The sequence below is a fragment of the Cucurbita pepo genome, chromosome LG02, assembly GCF_002806865.2.
Source record: "Cucurbita pepo subsp. pepo cultivar mu-cu-16 chromosome LG02, ASM280686v2, whole genome shotgun sequence".
NCBI classification, from domain to species: Eukaryota; Viridiplantae; Streptophyta; class Magnoliopsida; order Cucurbitales; family Cucurbitaceae; genus Cucurbita; species Cucurbita pepo.
In genome coordinates, this window is record NC_036639.1 from 3,100,324 (window position 1) to 3,121,105 (window position 20,782).

The 20,782-nt window shown below is 37.5% G+C and overlaps 4 protein-coding genes across 7 annotated transcripts; 2 read left to right on the plus strand and 2 right to left on the minus strand.

Moving 5' to 3' along the window:
• Window positions 1-2,104: 2,104 nt before the first annotated feature.
• LOC111788612 (probable serine/threonine-protein kinase MARK-A) lies at window positions 2,105-3,409 on the minus strand. The gene has a single exon (XM_023669007.1). It carries the CDS (start codon window positions 3,193-3,195, stop codon window positions 2,113-2,115), a length of 1,083 nt encoding a protein of 360 aa, XP_023524775.1. The 5' UTR covers window positions 3,196-3,409; the 3' UTR covers window positions 2,105-2,112.
• A 5,567-nt stretch (window positions 3,410-8,976) lies between these two features.
• Window positions 8,977-12,032, plus strand: LOC111788648 (TPR repeat-containing thioredoxin TTL1-like). Of its 4 annotated transcripts, none has more exons than XR_002814186.1 (8): window positions 8,979-9,186; window positions 9,264-9,926; window positions 9,989-10,357; window positions 10,433-10,766; window positions 10,843-11,047; window positions 11,128-11,228; window positions 11,315-11,570; window positions 11,686-12,032. XR_002814186.1 is itself a non-coding variant. In XM_023669072.1 (7 exons), exons 1-7 carry the CDS (start codon window positions 9,113-9,115, stop codon window positions 11,422-11,424), a joined length of 1,869 nt encoding a protein of 622 aa, XP_023524840.1. In that variant the 5' UTR covers window positions 8,977-9,112; the 3' UTR covers window positions 11,425-12,032. The 4 variants fall into 4 exon arrangements, 2 of the variants coding, with proteins under 2 accessions (XP_023524840.1, XP_023524839.1); XR_002814187.1 differs by having other exon boundaries at window positions 11,691-12,032; XM_023669072.1 differs by having other exon boundaries at window positions 8,977-9,186; window positions 11,128-11,241; window positions 11,315-12,032.
• A 1,296-nt stretch (window positions 12,033-13,328) lies between these two features.
• LOC111788647 (sulfate transporter 1.3-like) lies at window positions 13,329-18,307 on the plus strand. The gene is made up of 14 exons (XM_023669070.1): window positions 13,329-13,411; window positions 13,788-14,131; window positions 14,218-14,266; window positions 14,346-14,553; window positions 14,645-14,819; window positions 14,897-14,962; window positions 15,058-15,171; window positions 15,265-15,381; window positions 16,017-16,143; window positions 16,226-16,512; window positions 16,593-16,783; window positions 17,465-17,550; window positions 17,663-17,739; window positions 17,864-18,307. Exons 2-14 carry the CDS (start codon window positions 13,808-13,810, stop codon window positions 18,005-18,007), a joined length of 1,965 nt encoding a protein of 654 aa, XP_023524838.1. The 5' UTR covers window positions 13,329-13,411; window positions 13,788-13,807; the 3' UTR covers window positions 18,008-18,307.
• A 1,487-nt stretch (window positions 18,308-19,794) lies between these two features.
• LOC111788917 lies at window positions 19,795-20,596 on the minus strand. The gene is made up of 2 exons (XM_023669495.1): window positions 20,224-20,596; window positions 19,795-20,141 (listed from the first exon to the last, which is right to left on the minus strand). The coding sequence occupies exons 1-2, from the start codon at window positions 20,469-20,471 to the stop codon at window positions 19,958-19,960; spliced, it is 432 nt and encodes a 143-aa protein (XP_023525263.1). The 5' UTR covers window positions 20,472-20,596; the 3' UTR covers window positions 19,795-19,957.
• Window positions 20,597-20,782: the final 186 nt, after the last annotated feature.

Sequence of the window (20,782 nt, forward strand, 5' to 3'; positions counted from 1 at the left end):
TAAGCTACCTCCACCTTAGGTTACTGACTCTCTCTATATGCCTATCTAAAATTTTCGGACTCATATGTAAGACTCGCTCTCGGTCAAATACAGCCCGTCTACTAATTTCCGTGGAGTTCTTAACCAACGCATTGTGTGCTAAGTCAAAGAGAATGATTCTCTTGACCGTTGGTATATGAGATGTACAGGCCCTCTCCAGCCCTCTCCAATCAATGTAAGATCTCATATAAACATTTCTTATAAGAGTATGAAAACATTTTCTTACTAGATACGTTTTAAAATTGTGAGGCTAACAGCTATACGTAACGGACCAAAGCATACAATATCTAGTAGCGATGAACTTGGATTATTACAATACCTTTCCAAACTTCGCCGTCCATTAAGATGCCCAACGTTTCAAGTCGTACAATTCTTAATGACGATCGAGTTGTAATTGACCACAAAATAATAAATAAATCCTAAGGGAGTTGACAAATTGGATGGGAGGAAATTTGGGCGGTGCCTACAAAAATAATTCATTACATATATATATATATATATATATATATATATCATTAAATGTATATAAAGAATTTTATATTTTTGTACGTATTTTTTAGGAGATATTGTTGAAAAGAGAGTGCGGTGAGGAGAGGTGGAGGAGAGAGGGTGAAGTGTGTACATAATCATTATATATATACATATGGGTTTAGTCATTGGAATATTATATGTCGGAATCGGAATGAGTATTAATATATTAATCATAGCTATATAGAAATTTTGTGTGTACGGACACACATCTAACCACCCTTCCATTTCAACTAACTTTTTATTTGGTTGTCCCTTTAACCTTACAACCATACCACGCCCGTGGCTGGTTGCCTTGTTGGATGAAAGTCCCACAACCGCTAATACTATATGAGTCTTTTGGAGAAGCCCCAAGCTAAACAAGGCCCTAAACTTAGCCATATCAATAGAATTCTCAAATGTCGACTCCAAAAGAAGAAGGAGTCGAGGCTCCTCGAAGGCATAGTAAAAAATGACTAAGACTCCAAAAGAAAAAGAGTCGAGTCTCGATTAAGGAGAGGTGCCAAAGCAAAACTAGCAAAGCCATGAGAGCTTATAAGGTCTAAGTGGACTATATCATACAATTGTGGAGTGTCTTGTTGTAACGACCCAGATCCACCCACCGCTAGCAGATATTGTCATCTTTGGAGTTTTCCTTTTGGGCTTCCCCTCAAGTGCTAGGGTAAGGTCCACCCACCGCTAGCAGATATTGTCCTCTTTGGGGTTTTCCTTTCGAGCTTCCCCTCAAGTGCTAGGGGAAGGTTTCACTTGAGGGGAAGTTTGGGCTACCCAGATCCACCCCTAGCTGATATTAGCCTCTTTGGGCTCTCCCTTTCGGGGGTTTCCCTTGAGGGAAAGTTTGGGCTACCCAGATCCACCACTGGCATATATTGGCCTAGGGCTCCCTTTTGGGGGTTTCCCTTGAGGGAAAGTTTGGGCTACCTAGATCCACCAGTAGCAGATATTACCCTCTTTGGGCTTCCCCTCAAGTACTAGGGGAAGGTTGCCCGAACTAGCAGAAATTGTCCTCTTTGGGCTTTGTTTTTCCTCTCAAGGCTTTAAAATGAGTCCGCTAAGGGAAGGTTTCCCTTTCGATTTTAAAACGCGTCTGCTAGGCGAAGGTTTCCACTCCTTTGTAAAGAGTGTTTTGTTCTCCTCCCCAACCAACGTGGGACATCACACGTGTTCATCTAACAGCCACCGTGAACCATGGGCAAAAACCACTTGTTTTAGTGTTAACAAATTCATATTAATGTGACGATCAAAGCATCCCCTCCCAATAAGTTTAATTAACTAAGGTAAGAAGAAAGGATTAGAGAAGGGATTAATTAAGCAATTATGAAGATTATATAGTAATATTGAATTTAATAATATTCCTTAGTAAACTGCCAAAAGGGGTTTATGATGGGTCTAGGTGAGGGTTGGTTGGGCGTTCTTCCTTTCCATCATCGCCTCCCCACCACCACCACCTCTACAATCATCATTAAAATCATCAGCATCACCATCATTGCCATTTTGATTACCTAAAAGGGAATATAAAAATTACCCATTTCTTCAATTTTTTTTTTAATCCGATGGGCAAATCCAAGATTCCACTGTTCTTTCACCCCTGCTAGTAGTGGTAGTAGCAACAATATTCCCCAATAATGTCTGCTGCAAATTATTCGATGAAGAAGAAGATCCTGTAAACTTTAACTTACAATTTGCTGTCGTTCCTGTTGTTGCTGCTGTTGTTGTTGTTGTTGCCGTGCTGTTGCTTCTCCACGCTTCGTCGTTTTGCAGAGCGGACAGTAGCTCCTGGCTTGTACTGCTGCCATGGATATGCGGTGGTTCTAAATGGGTTCCTTCTGATAGTGACTGAAATGAAAATATCCCCGCAGGATGAACCCTCGATGTATTTTGATTGTCGATGGTAACATTGTTGTTGTTGTTGCTGTTGTTGTTGTTGAGCGATGAGAATAGTTGGACTTTGGAACGAGAAGGGTGGAAACCCGATCCCGATCCCGATCCTGATCCACTGGCTTCTATATTGGTGGTGGTGGCTCGAACGGAGGCGAAGAGATCAAAGCGGCGGGAGAAGGAGGAGGAAGAGGAGGAGGAGGAGCCAGGGGCGGTGAAGGGTGGGGAGGGGATTCCGGTGAATTCTTGCACCATGGCTCGGAAATTTGTCGTGTCTGTGGTGAGGACGGTGGTGGGGGCACGGCGGGAAGCTCTAGTTCGTTTCTTTGTAGTGGGTTTAGGATGTAAGCCAGTGGGTGATGGGTTTGTTGAGCGATTTGGGATTTGGGTGTGGTGGGTGGATCCCTCGGCGGCGGTTGGGGTTTTGAAGGTGGTGGTGGGGTTTGGGCGGACGTCGTCGAGATTTAGGAAGGAATTTGAGGAATCGGGGTTGAAATTTGTGGGTTGTAAATTGAAATTGGAAGGAAAGTCATAGAGGTTTTGGAAGTTATGAGGGGAGAGATGAAAAGGTAACGGCTGATGAGGAGGAGGAGGAATGGTGGCGTTGAAGAAAAGTGGCGGCGGAGGAGGAGAAAAAAGGTGAGGTTGTTGTTGTTGTTGGTGGTGGTGGTGGTTGTGGTGGTGGTGATGAGAGTCGTAGTCGTCGTCGCCGCCACTTGAAGACTGCAAGCTTCCGCTACCAGAATCCATGTGTGTGTTGGGAAAATGTTTTAGTTGTGTTTGAGTTGGAACAAAAAAGAGGGTTTAGAGGTGAGGAAGATGGGTGGACGTGGACCCGCCATTTCAGAACAAACGGGTTGCTTGAGGTGGCTGGCAACGGGTCAAACTCAAACTCAATATGAAAGAGAGAGGAAATACCCATTTTATTCTGATGATTCCACACTTAATAGCTCAGACATTCATAAGAGACCACTCTATATAGAATTGCACCAATCAAATTAGGTTTAACCGTGTAGTTTCTATAATTAAACCACCGAAAAGAAAAATGTACATCATTGATATAGATAGTAACTTTCAATCCACCATGACTGTAGTTTCAATGTAGTATCAGCTCATTTTCATATTTTATCAAACACCATCAAATAGGGTACAAAAAATTTTGGTGCAGATGTTATTAGAAACCACGACTCTCCCCACAATATATGATATTGTTGACTTTGAACATAAACTCTGGAGGGTTCGTATTAATGAAAATGTATTTTTTATTTATAAACTCGTAATCAACCGAAGTGGGATTGCTTACCCAACAATCTTCAACGGATCTATGAGCTAATCTACGTTGAGTAGATGTATTATGTTACGAGATAGTTAGATTACGATAGTAGAATCTGGGTCGAGTGTGAAAGGGAGAAAAATGAAAAGAAAAGGAGGTTAGGGTGGAGAATAGAGGGATTTTAGAGATGGGCTACCAAGAAGAACAGAAGGGGATATGGATGTAATTGAAAATGAAGCTCCCTTTTGTTTCCTGCGTTTACCAAAATTTCCATGAATAAAACACCATTTAATTCCCTCTTCCTCGTCCCTTTCCCAAACATATTAATTCACTTTAAAAAAAAAAATTAAATTCTTAATATTAATTTTGGATGCAACCGTTAATATTTTGTTTTAAAAATTTTTAAAAATAAATTTACTGTTATATAATAAATATTTGATATTTAAATTTTAGGACGTTTTAGATAAACAAATTTTTTTTAAATAATTAAATAAAAATGAGCACGACTCAACTCAATTCAACCCTACCATTGACTCACCGTCTCAACCACGCCAGTACTTTGAACATATACTTAAGTAGAAGAAATATAAATATAAATATAAATGTGAAACCACTGACACGTCACAATTAAATTGCATAAAATAGTAAGTCATAAGATATGATTACGTAGCTCTGACCTATTTATTTTAATATAAAAAGGAAACCCATTTTTAGCCGGAATTTCCCCCATGAATTAAGGGAAAACTCAAATTTTATTTTTAATTACATTTTATTAATTTGTTTTAAAAAAAAAAATAATCTTGGTCCAGTCAGCATTTGACTTAGTCAAAGGTCAGAAATAAGATGAAGGTTCCCAAAAAACCCTTTATTTTGTTCATTCTTCCATTAATGGATGGAACAAAGGAGGGGAAGTAAGGGGTACCCTACAAAAACCCTAAACTCTCCTGGGTTGGGAGCCCTAGATATGCCCTAATTTGAGGGTATACAGAGGTGGGGGCATAAATGTCTTTATTTATTTATTATTTTTGCTTGTTAAACACAGACATGTGCATTTGAAGTTGCTGGGAGACAAAGGGGCTCCATTTGTCCACTTTGCAATTTCATTACTCTTTCAACCCTTTCTTCATTTCCCCTTTTTTCTTCTATTTTTTTAGTTTCAAAAGCGGTTCTCATTAGATATGCACGCGCGGGTTTTCTTTAATTTGTACTGTAAAAGAATTCGAACATTTGATCTCTTACTTGATGATATATGTCACTCCTAATTAGGTGCACTCTTGTTAACAACATATTTGATTGAGTTATGAATAAAAAAGGATCCCTGTTTCGAGATGGGTTTGAGCATATCCTCTTTCATACCCATATCCTGTAGATCCAAAGAAGATTGACTTCTTGGTGAACTCGTGAAAAGCTTGTGAAGTTAAACTTGTTATTCATGTCAACATTCTCACTTTTGATATCTGTGGGTGTTGTCACATAAAAATCTTTCTCGAGATTCAAGTCAGCACAGGAAAATCACTTTCTTCCTTGCGGTCGGGTTGGCTTGGAAACAAGCTACTTGTCGTCTATCTCACCTCCTTCTATGACGTATTCAATGAAACGAAATGTTGATACATTTTTCAATGTAATCATGATTATGATCCAAATGGGTTTCAAAAAAAAAAAAAAAAATATATATATATATATATATATATATATAATAATAATAATGAAGGGGTATATTTGACTTTTTACCCTTGTAACATTGAGCATTTAAGTGAGTGAGTGGAAGAATATAATATTAATATTGGGCCTTTTCCATTGGATTATGTGTTGTTTTGGGCCTTGCATCCATCGTGTCTGTTTCTAGGCCCATTTACCACTTGCCACAAGGATAACAGGCCATTGCTGGCTTCGAGGCCCAATGGGCTGGGCCTTCATATTCTCTCTCCTCATCTTCCAATTATTGAAATTAAATAAATATTTAAAATTCTCTTAATATATTGTCTAATTCAACACCAAAACAGAATGAAAAAAATAATTATAAGTAATTAACGAAAAATGTAAAAATTGATACATAACAGTTGAAGTTTTTAATATATATATATATATATGCAATGTAAAGATCACATAATGAAAGAAAGTCAAAGGTAATTATAGCAAGAATGAAATTAAGATCAAGAAATCACATGGGTAAGAGTCTTACCCCTATCCAAAATGGTTGACTTTTTTCGATGTCATTAATCGTCACGGAAGCCAAGACTGCATTAACAAAAGTTTTCTCGACGCACTTTTCTGTATTAGACTAAACCTATTAGCAGTACTTGTGATCTTCTATAGACCTAGTTTCGTAATGTCAGCAAAAAGTCAAATTTTTCGACACCCAAATGTGCGATATCATCAAATGTTTGGTAGGACCATACTATTGACATCGGATAGCACTGTTAGCTGATCCAACTTCTGTCAACGAGATTAGCTCCACCCAAAACTGCTTAATATATGAACTCATGTACATTGAAATAGGTGAGACGTCACTTAATGTAAAGTATGTGTGTTCATATCAATAACCTGACCAATTCAGACTATCCAACTCAAATCATAAAAGTTGAATTGAGTCAGATTTTTTTTTTTTATTCGATTTAAGTTGGATTAAATTTTTGGAAATCTAAAAATTTGATTTGGTCGGAAGGTCAATCCAACCAACACAAATACGAGTCACAATCTAACTTTACTTTTAAAAAGATTAAAAAAAAATAATGTTTATAATCGATGTTATTGATATATAACGACTCGTAAATGTTTGATATTTGAACTTCACAAATTTTTTAATTATTAACGTAACATATACTGTGAATAAGCAAAGTTTTTTAAAATAACTCGACAATCCACTTAATCTAACCCGAGAATAGAAGTCTAGGTTATATTATGAACTCTATTCATAATCATCTTAAAGATGAAGGAGCTTTCTCCGGGTAGGGGTTGGCTATTGGACGGGGCCCGGGTTATCAAGGCTCAAAATGACAAAGACTTCTCATTGAGCGGGCCCAATGCTATCTTAAACAGTCAAGAGAACAAGGGTCGCACTCCTACTTTCACTTTTTTTTTTCTAAAGAAGCTCGCTCTTGATCTGAGCGAGATCTATCAACAGTGGCAGTCTCCCTCGACTCAAGACCATTTTAGAATCATGGAATTCTCTCCCGAAGCTGCAGAACTAACGACTTTATTAGAAAGTAGAATTACCAACTTTTACACGAATTTGAAAGTGGATGAGCTCGATCGAGTGGTCTCAGTTGGAGATGGGATTGCACGTGTTTATGGATTGAAGGAGATTCAAACTAGAGAAATGGTGGAATTTGCCAGCGGTGTAAGTAGTGATACCGCTTTCGCGTCCGAAATCTAAAATTTTAAATGGGTTTAAAAGATTTTTTCAACCTAACTTAATTCAACTCGTCTAGACGAGACGATCGGTTATCTTTTTTTAAAAAAAAAATTATTACACTAAATCACCGTAAGGGCAGAACATAAGATTTTGATATTTTGAGGTAAGAAGAGTGAGGGAGTGTCGACTGCCGACTGCCGACCGCCGACGTAGACGACACCGACAGCTTTTTTGGTAGACACAAAATCCACACTTTGTTACAATGTTTGTTTTTGGTGTATCATCATCATCATCTCTTCTCTTCTTCCCAAACAATTCAAATCAAAATCCGACCCAAAATTAATGGATCCCTTTAAATCTTGTTGGGTCCCCTTTTCATTCTAATTATCAAACTCGTCTAGCTTTTTAGGACGCCCGTTTCTACCATGTTCACGACCCAACGCCTCCTAGCAGTAGTAGAAACTCTCCTGTTCCTGATCAAAAACTCGATTGAATGTCGTATCTATTCTGTAAAGATCTGTATCCATCAGTCACAATTTACTAAAAATACTTTAAAATGTTTATTTCTGAGTAGATATTGATTTTTTTTTAGCAACTAATCCTAATTACATTTAAAAATTTAAAAATTTAATAAACCCTTTTTAAAATTCATAAAATAGACATTAATGAGGCTTAAAAAAATGGAGAAAGAAAGGACAAATGGTTTGTCATCATTAATATTATGGTAATTAAGAAATTAAAGAGTTGATTGGTAACGCCTTGCTTTCCATTATCTTATTATATAAATGTGAAGAAGACATTATGATTATCACTTCTAATTAAAATTTTATATGATCATATAAAATTCATCAATCAACATCTTTTCAAATTAACATCTTTTCTTTATTCTAAATTTAAATTACACAATTGAAACACAACCATTTTTTTTCTTTAAGACTTTACTAAATTGACTTATAATTTTTATCGTCTAATAATAAAAATATTAATATTAATTTTTAAAGTTTTCGGTTACTTTTGAAACTTGATATTAACAATTCTAGTAAGAGTGCCGGTACCAATGACATTTTTGAAAGTTTAAGACATTTTTTATAAATATTTATGAAACTTTTAAAAATTCAAGAATCTTTTTAAAATAATTCTAAAATTTGAAGGTTATTTATAGAACTTTACGAAAATTTAAGAGTATATTTTTTAAATAAAATACTAACATTAGGAGTATTTTTGTGAAATCCTATAGAACTGGGTGCCAGTGAAGACATTGGGCCTCTAAAGGGAGGACTATGAAATCTCATTTAAGAGTGTGAAAATCTCTTCCTAATAAATGTCTTAAAATTATAAAATTAGGAATGACCTCTGACTATTATAATTTATTAATAAAATACAAAATTTACGAAAATTTATATATCAACAAACAAATAAATTACAAAAGAATATTATATTGGAGCAAACGCACATCTTTANTATATATATATATATATATATATATATATATATATATATATATTTATATGCGTGTGAATGTGTGTGTATGTATGGGGACGTTGATTAGGATTAGTCGTCTAATTTCTACCTAACAAAAATTAAGACAGAAATGTAATATTGAAGAGCAATTCAACCCAAGTTAATTAATTAAATCTGCAAACACATTTTAATAAAATAAAAAATAAAAAAAATTACTAAACCTTGATTAATTAACTAATAATCAACCAACTTAATCATACAAATCTCCTTTTTAAATAAATAATAATTTAAAAAAAAATGAGATGCTTTGTTTTTATATGAATGAATCAGGGCCACCAAAAACCAAATTTGGTGCTGAAAATAAATAAAATAAAATAAAAATAATAATAAAAAAAGGTTTTATTTTTTTTATTTGTTTACGGATTAATTCGGCTCTGAGTTGAATCCCTTTTATTTATAAATTGGTAGCTTCGAACCCACTCCAGAACTACCCATTTAATCTTTCTCTTTCATTCATCAAAACCTTTTAATTCTTTATTTAATTACAAACCCTTTTCTGGGTTTGCTCGCCTCAGTTCATGTGTTCATCCATCAACAACACTCTGTTCTGTATATATTACCAACAATCTGCTTCTTTTACACTACAACAAAGGTATGAATCTTGCTGTTTTTGACTCTGTTCTTCGCTGCTCTGTTTTTTACTTTCTTTTTTCATTGACCCATTCACAGATTAAACTTGATCATGGAAAAAACAGCTGAGTTCTCTTTTTGTGGGTTTGTGAGATGGATTTTCCAGCCACGATGCAAGTGGTTTAAGAAATCCTCTGTTCATTCATTACCCACAAATACCTCTGAAAATTGCTCTGTTTCGGATGATGCCAAGGCGCCATTGGAACAGGATCGAAGAACCCACCAAAAACCCACTTTGGATCAATCAAGACCTTCGATTTCTCACCAGAAGAATCAAAGTCGGAGGCCTTCCGATGCTGCAAGAATCTCGTTAAGTAATGGGTCAGTTTTGGGTAATTTGAAGCCAATTGGATCGGCGAACTACAGTCCAAGGAATCGACAAGAGATGAATTCAAGTCCAAAACTTGGAGGAAATGGCAATATGGGGAACATTATGAGGAGAAGTTCATGTGAATTAAAGCCGAATGTGTTGAAATCCATGGGAAATGAAGCTTACAAACAGGGGAGATTCGAAGAAGCATTGGCTTTGTATAACAGAGCAATAGCTTTAGATTCAGAGAATCCTGTTTATTATAGCAACAAAGGAGCTTCTTTGATTGCCTTGCATCGTTTCATTGAAGCCATTGAAGAATGCAAGAAGGCATTAAAGATTCAGCCATCATATCAAAGAGCCCATCATCGTTTAGCCACTACCTATCTCAGGTAACACAACAAATATCCATTTTCTCTTATGGGTTCAAAGCTTTATGCCATTTTGATTGCAGAATTGGGGAGCCTGAGAAAGCAGTGGCTCACTTGGAACAATCAGGCCCTTACAGTGACATAAACGACATGAACAGAGCTTGTGTTCTTCAGAGCTGTTTGAGTAAGTGTATTGAAGCAAGGAAGCTACAAGATTGGGACACTCTGTTAAAAGAGACCAAATGGGCAATTTCCTCTGTTTCTAATTCAGCTTATAAGATCTACGCTTTGCAAGCTGAGGCCTTGTTGAAGTTCCATAGATATCAAGAGGCTTATGCCATTTACCAAAAGGGTCAAACCCTCGAGCCAAATTTGCTAACCAAGTTATTTAGTGTAGCTGATAGTGCACTTATTTTATCCATTGAGGCACAAGTTTACACGACAATGGGCAGGTTAGAAGGTCAAATTTGATGTTGAAATTAAGAACAGGACTTCATTTCATTGAGGGTTATGTTGATATCTCACAGGTTTGAGGAAGCTGTGGCAGCAGCAGAACGATCAACAAGGCTTGATCCAACTAATATGGAGGCTAACAGAGTGGCAAAATGGGCTAAACTTGTTTCATCAGCTAGATTGAGAGGCAATCTACTCTTCAAGGAATCAAGATTTCCAGAAGCCTGTACTGCATACAGTGAAGGATTAGAACACGACCCGTATAACTCGATTTTGCTATGCAACCGAGCAGCATGTCGATCGAAGCTGGGGCGGTACGAGAAAGCTGTTGAAGATTGCACTGCAGCTCTAATGACACAGCCATGTTACAGCAAAGCCAGACACCGCAGAGCTGATTGCAATGCAAAAGTAAGTAAAATTCTAAACCTTAAAAGAACAGAGATTTAAGGTTGTTTGTTAAGATTTGGCTTAATTTTGAGACAAGATGGAGAGATGGGAGGCTTCAATTCAAGATTACGAGGTGTTGATAAGAGAGAGACCAGGAAATGAGGAAGTGGGGAGGGCTCTGTTTGAGGCGCAGCTTCAACTCAGAAAGCAACATGGGGAGGACATCAAAGACTTGAAATTTGGGTGTAATTTGGTGTGTATTTCAAGTTATGAACGTTTTAGGCACTTTGTTACCTCTCCTGGTGAGTAACACAATAAGAAGAGGAGTGATTTTTGTTGCTATGAATTGTGTACATTTCTAAGCAGTGGGTTGTGTTAGCAGGGATGTCGGTGGTTCTGTTTTGCAACAAAAGCTACCAGAAGGAGGGGCTCGAAGTGTTCGAGTCGGTTTACGAGCGGTTTCCGTGGCTAAACTTCCTAAAGGTGGATCAAAATGGTAGTTTTTGTTGAAATTTTTGGCTAAATTTTTGAGGTTAGAAGGCTAAAATGATGGATAATTGGGACATCAGGTGGAGGTAGAAGACCATCCTTATTTGGTGAAGTTGGAGGAGGTGAGGTCCATTCCAGCTTTCAAGATATACAGAAATGGAAGAATAGTGAAGGAGATTCCAGGCTCTAAACCCCATTCATTAGAGAGTTTAGTGAAGTTGTACAGCAGTTGAATTTGGAGCACAAGCTTAGAGAAACAGAGGAAAACAGAGGAAAACAGAGTAAAACAGAGCATGTTTGGGTTGGCTTGTCCATTGGGCTTTTTAGACAACCTAGGTAGCTTCACAATGCTCATGGCGTTTTGTGCTCATGTAGATATGAATTTGTTGGAACGATCCCCTACCGATGCATTTTTATATAATTTTTTTTTGTATTTTTTTAATAATAAAAGTATAGGTCTCCACAAAGTCGTAAGACTATGTATGGGTGCTGATGCCTGTCCAATGTTGGAATGTCAAGGAAGTTGGTGATCTGACGACAGAGGATCCGGCGACTGAAGCTCCCGTGAATGGTGGCTGTAACTAATAACAGTTCTAAGGCAGTGAAATTCCTTTTTGGGTAAGTTTTGACCCGCACGAAAGGTACACTTGATCGTGAAATATCGATTGTCGTTAATCCCATCTTTTTTATTCTTGTACCTTGATGCCACAACCAAAATGCTCTAATTCCAATTATTGTATCCCGAATGCTACTATACCAATTGTTGTAATGGAAGCAGAAGCAAGACGGATTGTACTCACACACCTACAAACAGAAATTAAACAAAAAGACACAAAATTTATGTGGTTTGGAGGAAAGAAATTTCCTTACTCCATAAGTAGTAGCCAATCACTATAACCAGAGTGTTTACAAGTGTATCTCGTTGCAAATACAAAATGACAATAACTCTACACCGATGCTCGTTCATAATATGGGAGATGAACCAAATAAATTAATAAATTTATAAATCGAAGTGGAGAATGTACCCAAAGTATTCACGAAATCTTCGTGAGAATTCTTGATAGAATTATGCTCGAGTTATCATCTAGTTTGTATATATATATATATATATAGGGTAAAGATTGGTCAAAATAGAATAATATATGGTATGGTTTGCTCTTCCTTTGGAATAAGTTCCAATCTTGAATCACTTTTACATTATCATCTCATCTCTCTCTTCCTTTTCATAAATTCGGTTTTTAATTTTAGCTTCTTCACCCGTTCCAGAATAAACTAGATTTGAAATCAATAACTTTATGAGAAACGAACACGAGATCGACAAGTTGAGCACGAGANGACTACATATATATATATATATATATATATATATATATATATATATATATATATATATATATAAAACTCGTAATTAACTAATATGAGACGACTTCATCCAATAATCCTTAACATTATTGAAATAAAACAAAAAAAAGAAACAAATTTATTGTAATAGTTGTAATATTAGCAATTAAGGAAAGAAAATAATTTAATTTCTAATTTAAGCCCACAAAATTTCCCGTAAAAACAAAATTTAAAATTTAAAAAATTACAAAACTTAATTTACAAATATTTTTAACCCATTTGGTCAAAAAGCTTTGGTAAAAGTTAATTTTGGATTTGAAATGGTCGCACACACAGTGAGAGTCTCATAGGGTAGAAGGACGAAAAACCGACCAAGTTCAACACAATCCGACGTGTCCATTAGTGGGCCCTCACACATCACACAGTAACCGCTAACAGCCAATAACAACCTTACGTTTTACTCCGTTTTTTTCCCCCGCCGGAACCCTCGCCAAGAAAAAAATCCCAGAAGCATGCATGCGTGGCTAGAATCTCAAGAACAGTTTCAGTGTCATCCTTAAAATAGCCAAATTTGTGGGTTCATTGCATCTACCCATTAATTTCTCTATTTTGTTTGCCTCTCTCACTCTCTATATATATATATATACATATAAACAAAATAAATAAAATTAATCTCTGGAGTAATTTTTTTTGAACCAAAAAAANAAAAAAAAAAAAAAAAAAAAAAAAAAAAAAAAAAAAAAAAAAAAAAAAAAAAACCAGTGACAGAACAAGGATCTGTCAGAGACCAAACCAGAAACATTCTGGAACTTCAAGAGTGTTGAAGAAGAAGACAGGTGAGTCACATGAATCCTTTCTTTTTTTCCTTTTCAGCTACATTGTAAGGGATGATCGTACTTTTTTATATTCCTTTGCTGCGTTTTATGATCGTTGTTCTTCGGTTACGTCTTGTTCGATAACTATTTGATTGATTGGGAATTGGGAATGAGATGTTTTTTTTAAGGTTGATTGTGGGCCTTTGATGTCAGTGTCGAATAAAATAGTGGGTTATATCTCAATCAAAACTGACATGATCATGGTGGAGTCTTTCAATCCTACCAAACTCTTTAAGGCTCTCTGTGTTCATCACAAAAAAACATGAAGTGTATAAAACAATCAAACATGTCGAAGAATTTTAAGGTTGTTACAATTTGTTAACTTTAAGGAATTCAGGTGATAATTTGAGAGTTAAAATGAGGGGCGAAGAAGGGAATTTAGCTGAAGAGAATCTTGAAACAAAAGAGGGAACTCCATCTTCAGAGGATGAGAGATACATTCACAAAGTTTCAGTTCCACCAAAGCAGAAACTGTTCCAAGAAATCAAATCTGGAGTGAAAGAAACATTCTTCCCTGATGATCCTCTCCGTTCATTCAAGGATCAAACGAATCGCCGCAAATTTATCCTCGGAATCCGGGCCGTTTTCCCTATACTTGAATGGGGAAGAGATTACAATATCTCCAAGTTTAGAGGAGATGTCATTGCTGGACTCACCATTGCCAGTCTCTGCATTCCTCAGGTAACAGTTTTGATCAAGGAAGATACTAAAATGGCATGGTTTTAAGCATTAGGCTGCTTGCTAATCACTAGTTCTTGCAACATCAGGATATTGGGTATGCAAAGCTTGCAAATTTGCCTCCACAGTATGGATTATGTGAGTGTTTATGCTGTTTATCAACACTCTGTTAAGGATTGTTCTTGTGAGACTAATCCCATCTGCCAAAATCTTGCAGATTCAAGTTTTGTTCCACCATTAATCTATGCACTTATGGGTAGCTCAAGAGATATAGCCATTGGTCCAGTGGCTGTTGTTTCTCTCTTGTTGGGGGCAATGCTTCAAACCGAAATCGATTCGGCTACGAACGCAGAAGAATACAGACGGCTGATCTTTACAGCTACATTCTTTGCAGGGATCACACAAGCCACCCTAGGAGTTCTAAGGTGATATTGAATGTTTATGTTCCTATGAAATATCATATCCATGTTCATAAGTTCCAGTTCATTGAGTGTAAAATTTGAACTCTGGGATCAGGTTGGGATTCCTAATTGACTTCTTGTCCCATGCTGCTATTGTTGGCTTCATGGGGGGAGCTGCCATCACCATTGCTCTCCAACAACTCAAAGGCTTTCTTGGCATAAAGGATTTCACAAAGAAAACGGATATTATCTCGGTTATGCAGTCGGTATTCAGCACGATGCAACACGGAGTGAGTTCCCCGAAAATTTATCGGCTTCTGCTAATTCGAATACCGTTCTTACTGATAGTTTGTATACCTTATGACAGTGGAACTGGCAGACAATAGTGATTGCTGCAACCTTCTTATGCTTTCTTCTATTTGCAAAATTCACTGTAAAGTCCCTTACTTCCATCATCAATAGTAAAGAACTCATCCATTTTTCTACTGATGATCTTCTTATGATTGTTGTTATTGTTATGGAGCACAGGGGAAGAGGAACAAGAAGCTGTTCTGGGTGCCTGCTATTGCTCCACTCATATCTGTTGTTCTGTCTACCCTTTTGGTTTACCTTACTCGTGCTGATAAGCAAGGGGTTGCAATTGTAAGTATTTGAGTTGCTATTGTATGAGCATCACGGGTGTTCCTAGACCACCAAGATTGACTGTTTTACTTCCCTTTTCTCATAACTTGTTAGGTGAAACACATAAAGAAAGGAATCAATCCCCCATCTGTGAAAGAATTGTATTTCTCAGGTCAATACCTTCTAAAAGGGCTTAAGATCGGTGTCGTGGCGGGTATGGTAGCATTGACGGTGAGCATACTCTAAAACTACTCTACTATTGGAAGAAAGTTGAGCTTGTTAGGAACCACGACTCTCCTTAATGGTATGATGTTGTCCACTTTGAGCACAAGCTCTCATAGCTTTGCTTTTGGGCTTTCCCAAAAACTCAGGATCATTCCCTAAATTAGCCAATGTGGGACTCCCTCCCAACAATCCTCATCAATCCACCTTTCGAATAACGTACTATGGAGCCTTCGAACAACCTCCCCTTAATCGAGGCTCGAATCCTTCTTTGGAGTCCTCGAACACAGTACACCATTTGTTCGACACTTGAGTCAGTTTTGACTACACCTTCGATGCTCACAACTTCTTTGTTCGACATTTGAGGATTCTATTGACATGGTTAAGTTAAGGGCATGACTCTGATATCATATTAGGAATCACGACTCTCTACAATGGTATGATATTGTTCACTTTGAGCACAAGCTCTCCTGACTTTGCTTTTGGGCTTCCCCAAAAGGCTTCATACCAATAGAGATGTATTCCTTACTTATAAACTCATGATCATTCCCTAGATTACTCAATGTGGGGCTCCCTCCCAACAATCCTCAACATAGCTATCACTTTTTGCGTTCACGTTTTGAATCTCTTGTTTGGATTTTTAGGAAGCCGTAGCGATCGGAAGAACGTTCGCTGCAATGAAAGACTATCAAATTGATGGGAACAAGGAAATGGTAGCAATGGGAGTCATGAATGTTGTTGGTTCAATGACTTCCTGCTATGTAGCAACAGGTGAGAAAGAAAGAAAGTAAAGACAATGTATTAGAACAAGAACCTCATTGTCAAATGATTGTGTCCATATCATTGGCTGCAGGTTCATTCTCTCGATCAGCCGTAAACTACATGGCTGGCTGCCAAACTGCAGTATCCAACATTGTGATGTCCCTTGTAGTAGTCCTAACTCTGGCATTCATCACTCCACTTTTCAAATATACACCAAACGCTATCCTATCTGCTATCATTATAAATGCTGTGATCAACCTGGTTGACTTGCATGCAGCGAAGTTGATATGGAAGATTGATAAATTTGATTTCGTTGCTTGTATGGGAGCCTTCCTCGGTGTCATCTTTTTCTCTGTAGAGATGGGGCTTCTAATTGCGGTAACTGATACTCATTCTTAAGCTGCTGAATGTCAAGAGAGATCTTCTTAGTTATTTGGTTGTTCTTTTCCCTTTTGTAGGTATCCATTTCCTTCGCCAAAATCCTTCTACAAGTTACCAGACCACGGACTGCACTTCTTGGAAAGATCCCAAGGACAACCGTTTATAGAAACATACTGCAATATCCTGAAGCAACCAAAGTTCCTGGCATTTTGATTGTGAGAGTTGATTCAGCCATTTACTTTTCCAACTCGAATTACATCAAGGAAAGGTATAGATAGATGATAGTCACCCATGTAGCCTAACGTTGTCTTTGTTGTTCCTATATTTGAAAGTTGAGAGACGTGGTGTGAGATTCCACGTTAGTTGGAGAGGGGAACGAAGCATTCCTTATAAAGGTGTAGAAATCTCTCCCTAGCATATTGGGTTTAAAAGGTTGAGGGGAAGCTTAGAAGGGAGCGGACAATGTGTGCGAGCGGTTGACTTGGATTGTTACAAATGGTATCAGAGCCAGACACTGACCGGTGTGCCAGCGAGAATGTTGGGCCACCAAGTGTGTGGATTGTGAGATCCCACATCGGTTGGAGAGGCGGATGAAACATTTCTTATGAAGGTGTGGAAATCTCTTCCTAGCAGATGCGCTTTAAAAATTTTGAGAGGAAACCCGAAAAGAGAAGCCCAAAAAGTACAATATCTACTAGCAGTGGGCTTGGGCTGTTACAAATTGTATCAGAGCCAGACACCGGACAGTGTGTTAGTGAGGACACTAGGCCCCCAAGGGAGATGGATTGTGAGATCTCACATCGGTGGAGAGGGGACCGAAGCATGTGAAAACCTCAACCGAAGCATTCCTTATAAGGATGTGAAAACCTCTTCCTAATAGACGCATTTTAAAAACCTTGTTCCTTCACCGTGGTAAGCTCGATGAAGCTCACGTTCAACTTCTTTACAGGATATTGAGATGGCTAGTTGATGAGGAAGAATTAACAAAAGAGTCCTACCAGAACAAAATCCAGTTTCTAATAGTTGAAATGTCACGTAAGTATCAGTTTCAAACCCATTTTGAATCCAAATTACACAGAGGAGAAAGCACTCAAGACACTTTTGGGCCAACTAAACTAACAATGATGTCTTATGTTTCATGCTGAAGCTGTCACTGACATAGACACAAGTGGCATACATGCTTTGGAAGAGCTAAATGGAAGTCTCAAGAAACGAGAAATACAGGTAAAAACAGCATAACCAGTCTCAAATGCAGCCAATTCAGATCATTTTAACAAACAACAGTAAAAAAAGATATGAATGAACTTAATGTCTTCTAACCTGAAGTTATGTTCATCAATGGAAACAGCTGATTCTAGCCAATCCAGGGCCCGTGGTGATCCACAAGCTTCACGCATCAGAGTTCGCAGATTTGATAGGACAAGACCATATCTTTCTCACAGTAGCAGATGCAGTATCATCGTGCAGTCCTAAGATAATGAACGATGTTTGACAGAGAAAAACAACAAAAGTTAGGGCTTTGTTTGTTTAGTACAAGACAAGATAAGAGGCACTCACCAAGCTGGGACATATAGCTCAACGCAAACAGTGTTCATCAGTAGTGGGATGGATTATGGGAGTGAAAGTAGTGTAAAATGGGAAAGTGGCATTGTATCGTGTTCTTAAATCAAAAAAGAAAGAACAAATCAGAGATAAAAATTGAATTGATCTTGTTCTTTCCACAGAAATATGTAACAGCAAATAGAAAATGGAATTCACAGAACACATCAAAGAGTGTTTGAACTTGTTTTTATGGATTTGACCTAGAAAAGTTCATCAAATTTCTTGAAGGAAGCAGCAACACAGGGCAGTGGCAACCAATAGGGGTTGCTTGGAGATTTTAATGAATACCCACTTGCTCATAAGTGATGATTAAGAAATGGAATGCAAAAAAAGCGCAACAGAGTAAGGATTGGGGATTGAATTCAAAGGAGAAATGATGGGCTGTGAAGTGGGGAATGGAAAAAGGGGTTGAAAAATGGATGAGGGTAATTGAAGGGCTCCCCAACCCCACGCACACGCACACCCGCACACGCACACGCACACGAACAGAGGTGCGCTGCGTGAAGCTGAGCGTCGGTGGAGAGCATCAAAGCACAGTATCGAGATGATTGTCCACTCGAGGCTGCCTTTCTGAATATGATCAACATAGCTTTAAAAGATATTAACGAATTTAAAAATAATAATTTCATGGAATTTCTAATATTAAAATTTAACAACTTGGTGACCAAATAAATTTTGTATTTATAGCAAGTTGAATACCAAGAAATAAATTATTATCTCAACAATAATAAGCTAAATTTTATTTATTAAATGCAAGAAAAAGGTAAGATTTACTTATATGACTATTTTGCATATTATATTGTTACAAGTGAATCAATTTAGATTCTTAATTTAACGATTATTCCTGTATGAATTATTACACGTGTAAACACCTTTTAAAAAATTTACACAATTTTAAATTATTAACTATTTAAAATATATTGTCTAAATTAATTAATGGATGAATAGTCAAGAGTTTAATTGATAATGATTATAAGTTTGCAAACGTGTAAACTAACGATTTTCAAACGGAATCGATTGTGAGATCCCACATCGTTCTAGCGAGTACGTCTCTAATATATGAGAAAGCCCAAAGAGAACAATATCTACTAGTGGTGACGGTTATCAGTTTTAATTGATACTCTTACAAACTATAAACGAAAACTGAGAGCTGAACTACATTCAATTGAGTTTTGGGGGTCGACTTAGGGAGGAGCACTTTACTTTAAGACATACCCCAATATTACCAGCATATAGTTGTTATCAAAGAATTCCCGAAGCCAAAGTATGAAGTCGTCCTCTCATAAGTCAAAGGATATCAAATGAGAGACTCATCATCGAAAGCATTAACAAAAAAAAAAAAAAAAAAAAAAAAAAAAAAAAAAAAAAAAAAACGAATATTACCATGAATATTCAACATTTTAGAAAGCAAGGAAAGGGATCCTTTTCTACGACGAAAAAAACAGAGCTGATTTGACTCGACACAACCTAACGATACATCCAACACCGATGATCTGTGTCTAGAATGTGTCTATAAAGACATCTATTGTGGTGGCTTTATCGGTTGTCACTAACTATATATCGGAATTTAGATGGGCTTTTGTTATGGGGGAATGGGCCCCGATCCATGGCATGCTGACAAGCGCTCAGATTCAGCCTCTGCAATCGACCCATTGAAATGAAGAACACAAAGAGGTGTATCTGTAAGTAATGGAGATGGGTTTTCATTGAATGATTGTTCGCAGTGAACATGGATCTATTCAAGAATCGAGGGATGAATTTGTGGGGATTTTGCTTGGAATATGATAGATTAACAGATACAACATTTGGGTACAGAAAAAGATAAATCCATGGATGAGAACTATGATGCAGCCACCGTTTCTCCCTTGCCGGAGATTTGTGGTGGAACAACGGCGGCCGATGAAGATACCACCGCCGCCGCCTTGGCTGCCGCTTTCTTTGATGCTAAACTGCACTTCTCCCTTCTCTCATCTTGCTTCATTTGCTGTTGCCGACATTCGTCGCTGCAGAATCCCCTGTCTCCCCTGAAAACAGAGTCCCTTTCAGTTTCGTTCCAAGAAAACAGGGATTGTTGAATTTAATTGGATTGGATTGGATTGGATTTACCTGTACATGTAAATATCACGACCGGGAACAAGAGGGCGGGAGCAAAGAGAACAATCTCTGAGGAAATTGGCGTTTTCTTGTACATCAATCGAATGCCTTCTGTGATTTCTTGGCGACATCAGCTGTTGGGAGATGGGTTTTGTCGGAGGAGCAGGCGACGCCGGTAATCGGTCGTGGATGGAGCCTCCGCCGCCGAGATCGAAGGTGATGTCGGTCATGCTGGTGGTTTTTTTGATCGGAGCAGACATGGTTTGAAATTTGTAAAAGCAGAAGGGGAAAAAGCGGTTGCGGTTTGAGGAGGAAGAAGAAGAAGTGAAGCAGTGGGAGAAGAAGATGATAAAAGAGGGCCTGCAAATGGGGAACGAATCTGGACCGTTCATTACAATTGATAATGACTCCTCTGCGTTAATAAAAATAAGGAATCCACGTCAGCCTCTCATTTTCACCAATCAAATTATTTGTAATTTTGCTTCTAACTCCTTTAATGATTTTTTTATTTTTTTATTATTGAGCTCAAAACCGAACATAGGTGTCTCGTGTTATGTTCGTACTTCTTCAA

Bases quoted from the DNA above. Each gene is read 5' to 3' on its own strand.
- LOC111788917 (XM_023669495.1), bottom strand. From the start codon at position 20,471: ATGTCTGCTCCGATCAAAAAAACCACCAGCATGACCGACATCACCTTC. The intron at 20,142-20,223 runs GTAAATCCAATC...CTCTGTTTTCAG, and splicing joins CGTGATATTTACATGTACAG to GGGAGACAGGGGATTCTGCA.
- LOC111788647 (XM_023669070.1), top strand. From the start codon at position 13,808: ATGAGGGGCGAAGAAGGGAATTTAGCTGAAGAGAATCTTGAAACAAAA. The intron at 16,144-16,225 runs GTGAGAAAGAAA...CATTGGCTGCAG, and splicing joins TTCCTGCTATGTAGCAACAG to GTTCATTCTCTCGATCAGCC. The intron at 17,740-17,863 runs GTAAAAACAGCA...CAATGGAAACAG, and splicing joins TCAAGAAACGAGAAATACAG to CTGATTCTAGCCAATCCAGG.
- LOC111788612 (XM_023669007.1), bottom strand. From the start codon at position 3,195: ATGGATTCTGGTAGCGGAAGCTTGCAGTCTTCAAGTGGCGGCGACGAC.
- LOC111788648 (XM_023669071.1), top strand. From the start codon at position 9,113: ATGTGTTCATCCATCAACAACACTCTGTTCTGTATATATTACCAACAA. The intron at 9,187-9,263 runs GTATGAATCTTG...ACCCATTCACAG, and splicing joins TCTTTTACACTACAACAAAG to ATTAAACTTGATCATGGAAA. The intron at 9,927-9,988 runs GTAACACAACAA...TTTTGATTGCAG, and splicing joins TTAGCCACTACCTATCTCAG to AATTGGGGAGCCTGAGAAAG.